This window comes from Chenopodium quinoa, unplaced genomic scaffold (assembly GCF_001683475.1).
Source record: "Chenopodium quinoa cultivar QQ74 unplaced genomic scaffold, ASM168347v1, whole genome shotgun sequence".
NCBI classification, from domain to species: domain Eukaryota; kingdom Viridiplantae; phylum Streptophyta; class Magnoliopsida; order Caryophyllales; family Amaranthaceae; genus Chenopodium; species Chenopodium quinoa.
The window spans coordinates 2,880,114-2,896,792 of record NW_018744790.1 but is presented as its reverse complement, the minus strand read 5'-3'; the positions used below and the strand labels follow the sequence as shown (position 1 = coordinate 2,896,792).

Here is a 16,679-nt window from a genome sequence, read left to right as displayed (position 1 = left end):
TTCGTCACTGATCAGGGGTTATACTGTTACACGGTCATGCCGTTTGGTCTTAAGAATGCTCCGGCCACTTTCCAGCGAATGATAAACACTGTGTTCTTTGATCAGATTGGGAGAAATGTCGAGGCATATATTGATGATATGATTGTCAAGTCTAAACTTCAGAAAGATCATCTGTCGGACCTCCGAGAAACTTTCGCCACACTCAGGCGGCACCATGTCATATTCAATCCCAATAAATGTGTCTTTGGAGTTGAGTCTGGGAAATTTCTCGGATTCCTTATCAATCAGAGAGGAATAGAGGCGAACCCTAAGAAGGTGCAGGCGGTCATCGACATGCAGTCGCCTCGTACCATCCGAGAGGTTCAAAAGTTAACAGGTTGTCTGGCGGCCTTGGGAAGATTTCTAAGCCGATCAGGTGACAAATGCCTATATTTTTTCCAGGCAATTAAGAAAAAGGCAAGGTTTGAATGGGGGCCGGATGCTGAGGCGGCCTTCCAGAAACTGAAAGTTCACTTGCATTCCTTGCCGAGGCTGGTCAGCCCTTTGCCCAAAGAAGTACTCTACATGTACCTGGCCGTCTCTGATCATGCGTTAAGCGCTGTTCTCCTTGCTGAAAGAGACTGTCAGCTCCCGGTCTACTTTGTCAGTCATGTACTGAAAAATGCCGAGTTGAGGTATCCCTTAGTGGAGAAATTTGGTCTTGCACTCTTCATGGCTGTTAAAAAATTGAAGCCCTACTTTTTGGCACATGCAGTCGTCGTGTATACAGACCAACCTATCAAGCGGCCACTGACCATCATGGAGTCGTCAGGCCGAATGATCAAATGGGCCATAGAAATACAGAGCCTCGAAGTTACTTTCGAGCCTAGAAAAGCAGTGAAGGGGCAAGCCTTTGCTGACTTTATTGTTGAGATGACTCGTCCTCCTGACTCACAAGTTACAGACCAGGTCTGGAAGGTATATGTGGACGGAAGCTCTACTTCAAATGGTTGTGGAGCAGACGTCATATGTCAGTCACCAGAGGGCGACAGGTACGAGTATGTTCTACGCTTCAGTTTTCAGGCCTCAAACAATGAGGCAGAATATGAAGCTTTACTAGCCGGAATCCGCATGTGCAAGGCGGAAGGGGCAAGAAAAATAGACGCATGTTCCGATTCACAATTGATAGTGAGTCAGTACAATGGCGATTACGAAGCAACCCATCCGGCCATGATCAAGTATTTACAGGCGCTCCGACAAGCAGTCGGCTCCCTTGAGGATTTCCATCTGACCCAAGTGCCGAGATCAGAAAACAACCAGGCGGATGCACTGTCAAAATTAGCATCATCCGCCTCCTGTGATACTCCTCGAACTGTTTTTTGGGAAGTAATGGAGAAGAGAAGCATCGATGAAGACCCTATTGGAATCCTAGACAGAAGCTCAACCTGGATGGATCAAATCAGGGCATATCTGACAAACGGTACCCTGCCGGATGATCATCAACAGGCGGCAGCACTGAAGAAACGAGCAACCAGTTTTGAAATAATAAAGGGAGAACTTCACAAAAGGGGGTACCTTCAACCCTTCTTAAAGTGTGTTACTCCAGAAAAGGGACTAGAGATACTAGACGATCTTCACTCTGGTTACTGTGCTTCCCATATAGGCGGTAGGACGCTTGCTCAACGGGCAAGGCGGCAGGGCTACTTTTGGCCTAATTTAGAAGCAGATGCAATGGAGGTGGTGAAAAAATGTGACAAGTGCCAAAGGTTTGGCAAGCTAATTCACCGTCCAGCTACTGACCTCACTACCATTCATAGCCCACTACCGTTTGCTAAGTGGGGCATGGATATTCTGGGTCCATATACGCCTGCTACAGGCGGAAGGAGGTACATACTTGTTGCAGTCGACTACTTCACTAAATGGGTAGAGGCGGAGGCTGTAAAGGGAATCAAGACGAAGGATGTAATTTCATTAATTTGGAAAAACGTCATCACTCGGTTCGGGGTTCCCATGTCTATGGTTTTTGATAATGGTCCCCAATTTGAGACGCCTGTTCTCAAAAGCTGGTTGGGTGACCAAGGAATTGCACACTACTTTGCATCTGTCGGCCGTCCACAAGCAAACGGCCAGGTAGAAGCCTTTAATAAAATCATCTCAGACGGTCTCAAGAAAAAGATTGAACGAGCAGGCGGCCTATGGGCGAATGAATTACCACATGTTCTCTGGGCCATTAGGACGACTGAAAAAGGGGCGACTGGAGAAACTCCATTCCTCCTAACTTATGGTGCGGAAGCTGTTCTTCCAATAGAACACTACGAGCCGACTCTTCGAGTAATGTTATATGACGAAGGGGCACACTGGGAAGCCATGCGCCTGGCATTAGACTCACTTCCTGAAAGAAGGGGCAATGCTGTCTTGCGCCATGAAATTTACCGCCTGAGAATGACTAGATCATACAACAAAAAAGTACACAGGCGTCCACTCAAAGTGGGGGACTTTGTACTTAGAAAAATGGAAGCAGTTGGAAGGGCTAATGAGTCTGGCAAACTAACTCCCAACTGGGAAGGACCCTACCGAATCTGTGAAGAGGTCAGGGACGGTACCTACCGTCTGGGAACACCAGACGGACAATCGTTGCCTCGAACTTGGAATGTAGATAATCTTAAGAAATATTTCTTTTGAATGATGTAAATAGTCAAGGGCTACTTAATAAAAGTTTGCATACTTAATATTCAATTTTGTACTAAGAGGGGCACGCCTACTAACAAACAGTCGGCTACTCTCCATACTCAGTTTTTATTCTTACTTAAGAGAGGCAGGCCGCCTATACAGTTACAGTCGCCTACTCTCCATTGAGTATTTCACTTTATCATCGGAGGGGCATGCCGTCTGTACCTTTACAGTCGGCTACTCTCCATTAAGTATTTTACTCTATCTTCAGAGGGGCATGCCGCCTGTACCTTTACAGTCGCCTACTCTCCATTGAATATTTTACTCTATCACCATAGGGGCATGCCGTCTGGACATATAGTCGGCTACTCTCCATAGAGGAGGGCCGACTGGTTCAAAGCACACAGCCACCCTCCTCTTACTTAGCACCTACGTTCACCAAGAACTAACCAATTCCACAAGCCGAATGATCAGTCCAGGCGCCAAGCCAACTGATCCAATCTTTAAACTAATTCGACCTGTCCCAACATCATAGCAGGCGTCCGGCGGCATCCCTCCGGATGAAATTCGTCGCAGAGAGCAGCTCCCTTTTGGGTGGAACATTGCTCTATAAACTAATTACACGGCACCTATACGACTGTCCCCAAGGGCAACCACGTAGCTGTTTTTGAGACAAGGATAACTCTATCACTAACCAAACCAGTGGTAGCAGTTGGCATCTGAGTCAGATGACCGCCTGTATTACTTGGGATAAATGCAGGGGGTACCTCTTGAGTTAATAGCCAACAAACATTGGCGAATCAAAAGGTTCAGCCGGCCCCCGCCGCCTGGTACCTTTACTACTCAAGCAGGAGTGACGGCGACTGAGTAACACCAAAGTTAACTCATAGTCACTCTCTCAAACTTAGTATGGAGCCTAAAAGGTATGAGTCGTCCGCCTGTTTTTAGCAAACAGGGGCTCTCAACCACTACTCCTGCTAGGTTAACAACCTATGAGTTAAAAGCCAACAAACATTGGCGAATAAAGGGGAACAACCGGTACCCACCGCTTGATACCTCTACTACTCAGTTACTTGGAGACTAGGTAACAATCATGTTTACTTGGTCACTCCTTAAAAATTTAGTATGAAACTAAAAAGGTGTTCATACAGCACCTGTTCACACTAGATTAAATATGGCGGGGAACAGTCGGCCTAGACGGCCTTAAGGCTCTAGCCTAAAAACATGACAAGTAGAAAACCACTTTCCTACTTGGTTAATTTTACAAAGGACAGGACCGCCTGCCTAAAGGGGATCCAGTCTTTAAAATGGTTCGAATACCGATTGAATAAATGGCCGACTGATCGTCTAGCCTGGAAACAGACAACCAGTCGTCCAGGGGCATAGGCGGCGTGACTAACTATCCGTACATGTCTGCAACTATCGGCCATGTAAAACAGTCGGTATAGTGTACAATTGGATTTCAGAATAATTCAATACTTGAACAAATTTGAAGCAAAACAAAAAAAAAAATTCATTAAAGAAGCCGGTCATTAAAGACCGGCAAAATATTCAGAGCCCCGGCCCCCTGGCCGGGTAAATACAAACAAACGACACGCAGGCCGTGGAAAGAAGACATAAAGCTTAAGAAGGGGGCAGATCTTCAATATTAGCAGCTGCCGCCTGGTTAGCACTCTTCCTGCTGGACTCGGCTTCAGCTGCATCCTTCTTTGATGCATTACCCCCAAGCGGCACAAGCGCCACTACCGGCTGCTCCTCCTCCTCCAACGCCTCTTCCTCAGCAGCCGCCAGGATCTCTTGATTATATCTATCAGAACACTGGCGGTACGTTTTTTCCCATGAGGCAAAGTTGGCATTGGGGAAGAGGCGGCCCCAAGTCATGCGCTGGATTTGAGCAGAGTCTTCCATCATCTCCCGGACCAGCTCTTTCTTTTCTTGCTCGGCCTTTTCCGAGAGCTCCTGAGTAAGACTCTTCTCCTGGGTCTCCAGGCGTACCTTTACGCTCGCCAAGGATTTCTCCAAGGTTTCGTATGAGGACATCTTTTGGCGAAGAGGTCTCAGCTCGGCTTTGAGGTTGTTGATGGTCGCCTCCAACTCGCTATTCCTCTTCTGGGCCGCCTCTAACTGAGCCCGGATAGCGGCGGTAGCCTGCGCCTGATAATAAAGAATATCAATGGTCAGAACTTCATTTTGGGCAATTTGAAACATTGCCTTATCACAGTTAGAGGCGGCCATAGCTTTTGCAGCCTTTACCTCTTTGTTCTTCCGGTCAAGCGGCTTGCGAAGGCCGTTCACTCGGAGCAGGGCCTAAGTAAAAAGGGGAACAAGCGTCAGTTTCCAAACAAAAAAGAAAACAGGCGTCCTGGAATTCAAATACTCAAAAATATGCTAAGTATACCTCAGCAAGGACCCCTGCAATCCCGTCTAGGTCAAGGGTGCCGACACCCCTGACCGCCTCCCTTTCAGCTGGAGGAACGGCCTTGATCATAGACTTGGCCACCTCGACCAAGTAAGGCTCATGAGGGCCGGCTGCATCAAGCATAAACAAACAGATTAGACCTAGTAAAGAAGGGAGCAAGTCTAAAATTTACAAGGATAATTTCATACTTCTAGGTGGCCCAGTTGGAGTTTTAGAAGAAGTGGCCGGCTGCTTCTCAGCCGCCACATGTTTCCTGGCAGAACCAGGAGAGCTCGCAACAGTCGTCCTCCGGGCCTTGGGGTCCGGCTGTTGGGAAGAAGAAGCTCTTGGAGCGCCCTTCTAAAAAAAGAAGAAAAGAGTCAGTATATGCATAAACACAACTCCAAAAAGAGGGTGAAAGGTTCGAAGCCCACCAGGGGTGCCCCCTTGTTGGGGGAGTCGGTTGAAGACTGTTGCATGATGGAGGCCCGCAACATGGCCGCCGCAGTCTTGGAGGCGGTAATTTTGCTCATGGCGTCCGCTGCAAAAACAAATAGCAAAGTTAATAAAAGTCATAACACGAAATGCATGGAACAACAGAGTATTCGACAGGCCGGCTACCTCTTGAGCACCAACTGCTGAGGCCACAGGCGGCCAAAAAGTACTCGTCGTAGAGCCATTTGAAGCTCGGGACGCAGTGCAGCGGTACTTGCTCTCGTACCCCTGAAGTAGAGTTCACCTTCGACTCCACTTTGAAGAGTCCTTTATCCAGGATCTCTTTTTTAGCCTTGGGGGGAACAGGCGGCATGCTGCGGCCGCCTGCAAGAAGGGGCGGATTCCTGTTCCACCTGTTGAAGCGCTTGTTCAGCTCTGTGTCTGAACTCTCAATGATAAGGAAGGTGCTCCGCCAGTCCTTCCATTTGTTTGCTTTACCTCTCGTCATGAGGTAGCCCCTGTGGCTCGTCAATTGATACCAGCCGGTACCGCCTGCCTTAGGGGTCCGGCTGAGGTAGTTCATGTGGGCGAAAGCCTCGAAGTTTGGCTCCACCCCGTGCAGTTCGCACCCGGCCACATAGCCGAGTACGTTGACCCAGGAGTTCGGGGCTAACTGCCATCACCCCAACTCATACCCATCCAAGATCCGCTGAACAACCGGATGTAGTGGGAAGCGCAGCCCAGCCTTGATGGTCGCCTCGTAGCAGCCAAAGCAGGCGCCATCATAACTGGTACCAGCCGGCCAGACGACTGTATCTTTTGGATCTGGCACGAGCACTAAAAAGTCGGGGCCCATTGTGTGGTTTGCGATAAAGCTCTCCACTTTATCTTGCATGGCTGTGATCCGGCCCCGAGGTACCGTGCAGTAGTAGGGGGTATTTTGCTCTCGGTGAGAGGCGGATGGCTCCGCCCAATCGTCCCCCTTCTCAACTGCGTGAGAAAGCCTCGCCTCTTGTAGGCGACTGTTTTTCTCTTCTGTGTCCAGAGAAGCATGGCCAGAAGAGCTAGACTCGGAATTGTCCTCTGACGAGTCCGAAGAGGACGACTCCTCCCCTCTCCCGGAGGGGCCCGCCTCCTCTCCTTTAAAAGGAGCAGGAGAGAATGTAGAATTGTCAACTGTAAAATGGTAAGGGGTCACTTTGACTCCTCCCTCAGAACTGCCGGCTTTCAAGCCGCTTTGTTTCACTTCCACATCTGGCGCCTGGTCAGATGTTTCACTAATCGGCACCCTGTGGGAGGAGCCGTCTGAGTTTGAGATCCTGGCAGTCTTTTTTGTTCTGGCCATCATGCTCTGCATAGACACAGATACAGTCGGACTTTGTATAAAGGGCAAAGATGGGTCCAGAAAAGGGAAGGCGGCACTCCTAGTCCTAGATTCAGCCGTCCCCGGTGACCGGCTGATCACTAACCTAGGTCGTGTCGTGTGCTTCCGTGGTGCCATTTCAAAAAAAGAATAAAGTAAAGAGAAAATTAAGAGTAAGAGAACCGACGGTTACCTGAACGAGTGACGATTGATGAAGTTCTGAAAATCCTTTGCAGTCGGCTTGTCAGAGCAGGCGGTAGGAAGAAAGGGTCCAAAATGTCAGAGCAAGTTCAGGGGTCCGAATGTTCTCTCACAAAGTTTTCAAGTGTGAAAATGACCGAAGTCAACACTCCTTTATATAGGCAAAGTGAGAAGGCGAAGGGTCACTTCCAGAATTCAAAATTTTAGCGGGAGAATCTCTCGGCCTCTCGCCGAGTGACACCTGTAGCAGGCCGTCGCCTGTTACAGGATGATGCCTGTCACAGGTAACACGCGACCAGTCACGTGCCACCTGTGAGGGGCAAATGATTAGGGGATTTTTCCCACCAATCACCATCTGACAAGTGGACCAATCAGGTTCCGCCATGTGTCCGTCACATGGGCCAATAGGAGCCTGCCACGTGTCAAGCAATGATCCGTCCACTATGGACCAATTACGACACGACACGTGTCTTTCCCATGACACCTGGGATAACTGGTCACCAAGGCCCAACTTCCGAGGGAAGCCAAATCAGCCCAAGGTTAACCTAAACCTAGATTGGCACGTTTCCCGAGGTTATAAATACCTCCCTTAATCCTCATTAAGGGAAAAAAAGGCATATTACACACATTAAACTCTCTCACCTAGAGAGACCCAATCACTTTAATTTCCGCATTAATTACTCCTTAATCAAGTACTAACTTGACCGTCGGAGGCGGATCTCCAATCATCCGGAGCATCCGTTTGTTTTGCAGGTACAGGCGTCCGGTTCCAGTCTCGGAATTGTAACTCTCCCGCAGGACATCAGAAAACCCCGAAACAAAGCTCAAGGCTTTTCTTCAAGTTGTTCAAAAACCACTCCCATGAATTGTTATTCTCTCCCTCTACAACAGCCCAGACAATAGGATACATCTGATCATTGCCATCTCTCCCAACTGCTGACATTAACTGCCCTCCCAAAAAGGTTTTCAAAAAACATGCATCCACACAAATCACTTTCCAACATCCTTCTTTCCAACCCTTCTGCACCCCCTCAAACCAAATATACAACCTTTTAAATATCTCTGGGGGTTTCTTCTTCTCCATGTAAGTCATTAAATCTAAATTAATTTGGGGACTTGTATTTTTCAGAGCCTCTAAATACCTCCCAAGTTTCCCATAGTGTTCTTTCATAGAACCATGTAACTTTTTATGGGCTTGATATTTCACTTTGTAAGCAAAATCTTTCTTCACAATCACTCTGTAAGCCCTCCTCACTGTCTCAACTATCTCTTTTGCTGGCCAGTGTGGCCTTGCCTTGATCACATCAAGCAACTGTTCAGCCAACCAAGTGCGTTTTAGTTGCTTATTTTTCTCCATATTTCTTAAGCATGTGTGTTCCTCCATGGCAGTCTTCACTACAAACGAACCCCTCCTAGAATCCCAGGAAGCATACAACCTAAATGGACACCCTACTGAACACTTCACTACAATTCTTTGTTGCTTGGGCCTATTCCCGGACACTATACTGAGGTTTCTACCCTGAAATACAACATACTTAGCCACAGCCTCCTTAAATGCTTCTCTATTGCCAAACCTTTGTCCTGCCTTCCACTTGAATTGTTTAAAGTCTGTGTCAACCCCTACTAACAAACTCCTCCTGTTTTGCCTATCCTCATTTGTTTCCTCATCCTCACTATCCCTAGGTGTATGAATATCATCTTCTGAATCCTCATATTCAAAAACAAGACCACCCTGTTTCCTGGCCTCTATTAATTCACCCCCTCCTTCTTTTTGTGCATAAAGTTTTCCATTCCCAGCTTCTTCTTGCAGCTTCTGTGCTAATTGAACAACAGAAGTGTTAAATCCCCTAACTCTCTCCCTAGCTACCTCATGCTCATCATCACTGGTGTCCAAATCAAACAACTCTGGGTCTTTCTAAAACTCAAGATCATTGGGCTCACCATCCACCCCACCAGACCCAAAGTTTGCATCATAAATCTCATAGTCACCAAGCCAATCCTCCTCTTCACAGTCAACCAATTTTTCCTTGTTTAGATAATCTTCCTCACACAATTCTTCACAATCAGTATCCCATTCAGGCTCATTCTCCACTACAAAATCACCATCCCTCTCATCATCACCATCATCCTCATCATCATAAGGTTCACCCCAGAGGAAGGTGTCTAAAGGGATTGGACTGTCTGGTCTGTTGTCTTCCCAGTCATAGTCATCAGGCACAACAGACCTAATGAATTTTGATGGAGTTGAAGGTGGTTTTTTGGCTTCAAATTGGGGATCTGGTTTTTCAATAGGGTTTTCTTGTGTTTCAGAAGGGATTGGGGTAGATTCACAGGGGACAAGAATGCTTTTAGAAGCTGTTAGGTTGTTGGCTGTTCGAGGGGGGGCCATGTGAAATTCTGATTCTTTATTGCAAGTGGGGGAAGGAATCTTATCTCCCACAACAATTGACTCCTGGGTCAATGTACTAGCCCTCCTGGGAATCATTTTTCTGGGCCTACTGGACTTAGTTGACTTCAGTTTGGGCTGGTTTTTGTTAGTGGATCCAGTTTGGGATTGGACTAACACATCAGGTTCAACATCATCATGCACCACATACATGTCTAATTCTCTACTGTTCACAATCAGTTCAGCCATTTTCCTGAACTCATCATCATTACAGACATTCCTCAACCCTTCCCCAAACTCACACCTAGGAAGTAAATAGTAAAGCAAGTACTTTTCAGCATAATTACCACATTTAGCAATTAACTCTTCCATATAAAACCAACAAAACTCATCAGGATCAACATCAAAAGTATTATACTGCCCTCCGAAATAACCCCACACACCATTGTTGTTCAATTTAAACTTGCCCCCATGATAAATTTTCAGGCAAACATCAACCATATTCGCAATTATATAAACCAAAACTAACTTTAAACTACAATAAATAACTAAACAAGCACTTAAATCACTCCAATTAAGCAAATTCTCCAAAACGCAGAATTAGGGTTCGACGATTTACCTTAACAATTGCAATGTCGATTATCTTTCCCCAATTACTCTTCCGCAGGCAAAGACACAACCTTTGAGGACTTCCAAATGAAAAAAAATTAGGGAAAGCCTGGATTTTTTCAAGCTTTCGAAAGAATGAAAATGGCGTTTAATTTTTGCTGGGAAAATTCGTTAAGGAGAGAGATGAATACGATTAAGGAAGAAAGGGTGAAGGAGGGAAAAATAAAAAGTTTACCAGTTAATCAGGTAAAAGGTAAAATGGACCTGTTGGGGAAGGAGGGGTATAAAGGTTGGATTTTTGAGGAATAAACTAAAGGTTGGATTTTTGTAAGGAAAAAGTGCAAAGGTTGAATTTTTCTTTTCCATTTTTCCTTTTTTTATTTTTTGACATTTTGCATCACCAAAGCAATTTTTATGATCAAGCTCTGAAATAGCCACCATCAATTAAGAGCTTGTATAATATTCAAATTTTATTTAACCTTAAGGAACTCTAAATATCTAAAGAACTTTGGCTCATTCATATTTAATGTATAAATATATGACACGTGAATTAGGGCCTGTTCTCTTCAGATTATATTCAGTTCAGTTCAATTCAATTAAGTTTAGTTCAGCTCTAATAAGTTCATTTTGTTCTTAATTTCCTTCTCTCATAAAAAATTCTGTTCAATTCAGTTCAGCTCAATTTAGTTAATCAGAACATGCCTTTATTAAGAATAATTTTTTTTTTTTTTTAATATTTCAGTTCAGCTCAATTCAGTCAATCAGAACATGCCCTTATTAAGAACACTTTTTTTTTTTAATATATTAGTTTAAACATATGGCAGAGTCATGGATTTGAATCGGTTTAAATGTGTCCAGCTAGACGACACATTATAAACAAGTAGAATCTATCCAACTCCAAACTTGAGACTTTGAGAGCACGTCTATCCAAAACTTAAGGACTACCTACATCTAGAATGGTAAATAATGTTTGCATTAAAGGTTGTGAAAATTAAATTCTTGTCCAATTAACTTATTAAGTGTGTTTAGACTTTTAAAATCCTAGGAAAAACAAAATAAAATCATACTATCTATATGAATAATTCTATAACAAAATTATAAAAAAAAATATATATATATAAATAAAAAGAGAAAATTTGTTACCACACCAATAATAACATCCGTTAAAACAAGAGCAAAAAACAACCCGCTTCTCTCTCACCCTTTTAGCCTTCCTTGATTTAGGGGGGAGAGAGAAACCTATCTTACCGCCTACCATCGTCTTCATTGAGAGAGAAAATTTGTTGAAACACAACAATTTTACCATAATTCTATCTCCATCAACAATTCTTCTATGCACATTTAACCTGCTTAATTAATTAATTCTCATTCAATTTATTCCTAACTTTATAGATTCTTACATTCTTTTTATTTTTGCCCATTTTCTCATGCATCAAGGATGAAGAAAATGGGCCTATAATCAAACAAACATCAAATTTTATTTTCCACACGTTAAAAGTAATGAAACCACCCTTAATAATCTCCATATTTTCTTATTATTGTTATCATTTTTGAGGAGCAATAAAAACCACCAATGTCAGCATTCACTCTAACACCAAGATGTTACATATGGGTCATTACAGTATTTCTTTTGACCTGCATTCTTTCCGGAGGCACCTTCTTGGTGCTCTACATGACCCAACCTGAAACTCCCGCCACATCTTGGTACCCGGTCATCGGCATCACTCTAGTTTGTCTACCTTGGTTTTTTTGGGTCGTCACCGTCCTTTATCGAATCCTCTCCCGAGCCCTCGGGTTTAGGATGGTTTGTTGGGGAAAGAGCGTGTTACCTAGCAATACAATTCGTAATGGTGATTGTGGCAACACCGAAGCTACTGTTGAAGGTGGTGTTAACTTAGAAAATGGTAACACAAATGACACCACAAATAATAACTATTCTTCTAAGGGAGATACCTCAAAGCAGGTTCATTTTGGTGATTCAGTGGCCCAAGGCGAGCACCACAACAACCACGGATCTTATGGAGGCTCGCTCTCGTCTATGGCTTCTCATGAGAGCGAATTGCCTTTGAAGATGTCAATGGTATGACCGCGATTAATAATGATTATAGGAGATATTGATATCTTGTGTATAGGCAGCTTGGTGAATTCAATGAATGAAGCAAAGTATTCGTCGGAGCCTATGTAAATGATGTTGTTAAGGCTTTTCGGGTATGGTCTTGCTTTGAATCATGTATAATTTTAATGAACACCAAAGGTAGAGAAATTATGATCATGTAGAATAGACTAAGAGCTTGTTTTGATCACCCTATTTATGTAGAGAATCATTCCATATTATATTCAGTCATCAAAGGTATCACAAATTCACAATCAAATATTCCTAAATAATGCCATTTTGCCCATTTTGATATTTGGTGAAGAGACATAAATATAATGCTATAATAAGATTTCATAGGGCATATAAACAATTTTTTATGGAGAAAATAGGGAAACTTGGGGTCATTAAGGTATATATATACATTATAGTTTTGTATTGCTTTTATTTTTCATATATATTTTTTATTCAAATATTAGTGCATTAATAATTTGTTCTTAAAATACTCTTTATCTCAGTGTTTTTGTTTATTTCCATGAAAAATGCAAACTATATTATGAGACAATAAGGAGTGCTATGTTTAACTTTTTCATATCATCTCCATACGATTACGAAAATCAATGTATTAGATGATTATTCGTGAAAATCTCCAATAAAATACTACTCGTATAAGTATAAAAATCATTAGAAGCCAGGTCAGACAGGAATCACTCTCCATATTGAAATTTGAAGCCACCTTTCTTAATCTAAGAGAATGCACTCCAATTAAGATTCGTAATTACAATATTCTATCATCCTATCTTACCCTTTCGTCGTATCATACGTGCTCCTTACATAAAGTTTCTTTTATAAAAAGTTTCTTTAAGAAAAACGATATGCTAATCCAAACAAAAGAAAAGAAAAAAAGTTTATTTAGCTCATCCCTTAATACACTACGACAATATGGAGTATTACATATGAAAACGACTCATTCAGTATTTCAGTCATTCTAACGGCATGTTTATTGCATGATGAACATGAGAGGATGATTCTAGAATAAATAAGCACAACTACTCTCATTACCTACACGGCTACACCATAGTAGAAAAACGGTACAACTGTACGAGTAAATATTATACGAAATTTTGTCCCTGGATTTAGAATAGGTGTACGTCTCATTTATTTCGTAGTCATTTTTGTCACTTTCTACAATATAGTCAAATTGTCTTTATTGACAACCATATGCAAGATTACTAGATTAGTTTCTTATACAACCAACCATATGCAAGATTAGTTTCTTATTTAAGATAATATCGAATTGAAATGATTAATTGATACTATCGCATACCTCCTTATATAGTAAGGAGTAATTCATTGTTATAAATGGTTTACATGTTTACTCTGTATTTGTGTATAATTGTATAAACTATAGTCAAGTTTAATCACGGATCGGAATTAAGCTTAAGTTATCATCACATAAGAATAGAATGTTATTGCTAATTCGAAATTGATTACAACTTAAACCATTTTCTTAGATGTACAAATTCGTTGCAAAAAAAATTTAGAAGTACATATTACTACTACCAATTTCAATGATATCACAAATTTAGCGCTCCCCATTTTCTCACACAAAATTAGATTCATTTTATAAAAACAAGTTAACAAACTACCCAAACCCTCGGAAAATCCGTTAAAATAATCAAAAATACCCACCAATTTCTCTTTAATACACCAATCAGTAATCAAATCCCCTCAATGTCAAAAACCATAATAATTGCCCAGAAATCATACCAATAAAAAATGACAATAAAACAAAAAAAAAAAAAAACGAGAAAACACAAATTAAAAGCAACTTTCTAGATCCAAAAGCAAAATAACAATACATTTAATAAATCTTTCAAAGCTTCCAATAATAATACTACTTGACATTGTTTTGAATATTCAGTGGAATCAAATCTACTTTACATGAAATCAACAAAGTAAAGCTAACCAGCGTAGATGTGAACACCAATAGCAATAAGGAAGATGGTAATTAAACCAAAGTAAATGATCCCGTGTACGACGATAGCGGCGCCACTGGTTTGCATATTACCAAACTCAATGATACGGCCGCGGCCGGGTATTTGGAAGAGTAAGCCTGGTGTAAGAAGAACGAATAGCACCACCGCAATAACCACTGGTCCCCAATCTGCCATTTTTATTTTGAGAAACTGTTTTTTTTTTCTTCTTTGGGTTTGTGTTTGTGTTTGAGAGTACTTTTTGAGAAACTTCCGGTTTTGTTTTGATTTGAAGTAAAGTGGAAAGTTTAGGGTCTTCACGATGTGTTATTTAAAGAGTGTCCCGTTGGACACATATATGTGAGGAAGGAAATAAAAAATGACGAGGAGAGAGTCGGAGAGTGTGACAAGGATATGTGAGGAAGGAAAGGGAAGTATAAGTTGAAAGATGACTCAATCAATGGTATATTTTGGAGCACGTGTAAGGTTAATATCATCCGAGCTCAAGTGGTAAGAGCTTCCCTCCTTATTTGATAGTGATATTGATTCTCATCCCCATTCTAGTAGCTCTCTAAACACTAAAAAATAAAAATTTGTCATGCTCAAATTTCATAAGATAAAAATTAGAAAAATTTAATGAGAATAATTCAACCTTATGGTGGTATTTTATCTCTAGACTATGTTATGTGACGTGTCATGGTTATTGAATTGAAGTTTATAAAAACACAATAATATAGTAATAGAAATAGAAATTTAGAAGTTATAAGGTTTTATATAAGTATTTGAAAATACTACATTTGTCCTTATATTTTTTTGGCACACTTTGCCCGACATAATAATACCTCCGTTAATTATTATGTGCAACAAATGAATATTTTATGTCTCATAAATAATACTCCTTTGTTGCACATTTTAATTAACGGAGGTAGTATGAAAATTTAATTGATTTATATTGCTTTAGGATAATTAGTATCCCATAATCAACTTTCTTAAAATATATTTTAGGGGTCGTTTGTTTCGCGCAGGGGAATCGGAATGGAATGAACAAAGGGAATGTAGGAGAATGGAATGAAACCCTTCCAAGTAGTATGTTGTTTGGTTTTCAAAATACAAAAGGAATCACCACCACCACCACACATCCCCTTTCTTCACTATTCCAGCCACAACGAGCCACCCCACCGCCCAGCCACAACGTCGATGAGAATCTTCGTCCCTCGGCGCACCTCCCCCACCCCTCACAGCCCCTACCCTCCTCGGAAAAAATTCCACCACCCATGCAAAAACCCTAGAAAACACCATCAGAGTTTTTTCAGCAGAGTTTCCAGTCCTTTTGATCTCCGATTCAAAACATCGTCGTTGGAGGAGAGTGTGAAGAAGTAGTGAGAGTCGTCTAGTTTGAGGGAGCCTTCGTCTTTTGTTAAAGGCCATTGGAGTTGATCTCCGATTCTTGCTAAAACGGCAACATCAGTTTTGACAGAGGAGGATGATTTCGAGATCGCCATATGCTAGCTCGATGCTTTGTTGGTTGTCGATTAGGTAGACTATGGTTGATGGGATTTTGATCAGGAGCTCCCCTGTTGCGTCAATGGCGGATTTGCCCATTTTCCGGGGAGAGGATCGGAGGTATTTTCGAGGGGAGAGGTGGGGGAGGTGCGTGGGCTCCGGCGAGATGGGGGGAGTGCGGCGAGTTCCGGCGAGGTGACTGGGTCCACGACGAGGTGGTTGGGCAAGTTCCGGCAAGTAGAACGGTGGTGGGTATGGTGGCTAGCGAAAGGGAATGGGAAAGTCTAGGGGGGTGGGAAATCAATGTAGACCAAAAATGGGTGAACTCAAAAATAAAAATGGGTAAAGGGAATAAAAAGTGACAAACAGACAACAACAAAGGGAATGATATCAGTTCATTTCGATTCCCTTTGATTATTGACCCCAACCAAACGGCCCCTTAGTAAGTATTACGGGTTTTATTTTATTTTCAATAATCACATTGCATAAATGTGTAAAGTAATTAGATTGAATTTTTCAATCTATGTTATGTACTCTCTCTCTCTTTTTTTTTTAAGCAAGAGTTGGAATTTTACACTATTCATATATCATAATTGATTTTTTTTTTTGTTGCTGGTGCAGATGAGGGCTAGGCACCGGGAAAAAGAAAACTCAAATAAAAAACTAAGGGGTACAAATTGTGACATAGCCACACCAACTACACCATTATGCAAAATACGCCCTAAAGCTAAAGGGGGAACTTGAATCAACTCAAATTTGTTATATTGGATAACACCTTGATTAGCTAGTCAATCTGTCGCTTGATTTGCTTCACGATATATATGTTTCACTTCCTTTTCCCAATCCGACTTCTTAATTAGCTCCTTACAATGAATGACATCATGAACACACTCACCCATATAATTATCCTCACTGTTAAAAATTTGCACAACCGATTTGTTATCCAATTGCACCTGCAACTTATTGATTCCCATTCTACAAGACAACTCCAAGCCATGCATATTCAACAACTAGGACCTCTGCCTTGAATGCACCACAATGGCCAAGTTTAAGAGAATAAGCATAGT

At 42.1% G+C, this 16,679-nt stretch overlaps 1 protein-coding gene across 1 annotated transcript; it reads right to left on the bottom strand.

Annotated features, from left to right (window-relative positions):
• Positions 1-13,969: 13,969 nt before the first annotated feature.
• On the bottom strand, positions 13,970-14,503 carry LOC110703849. The gene has a single exon (XM_021881626.1). The coding sequence runs from the start codon at positions 14,305-14,307 to the stop codon at positions 14,098-14,100; it is 210 nt and encodes a 69-aa protein (XP_021737318.1). The 5' UTR covers positions 14,308-14,503; the 3' UTR covers positions 13,970-14,097.
• Between the last annotated feature and the right edge of the window lie 2,176 nt (positions 14,504-16,679).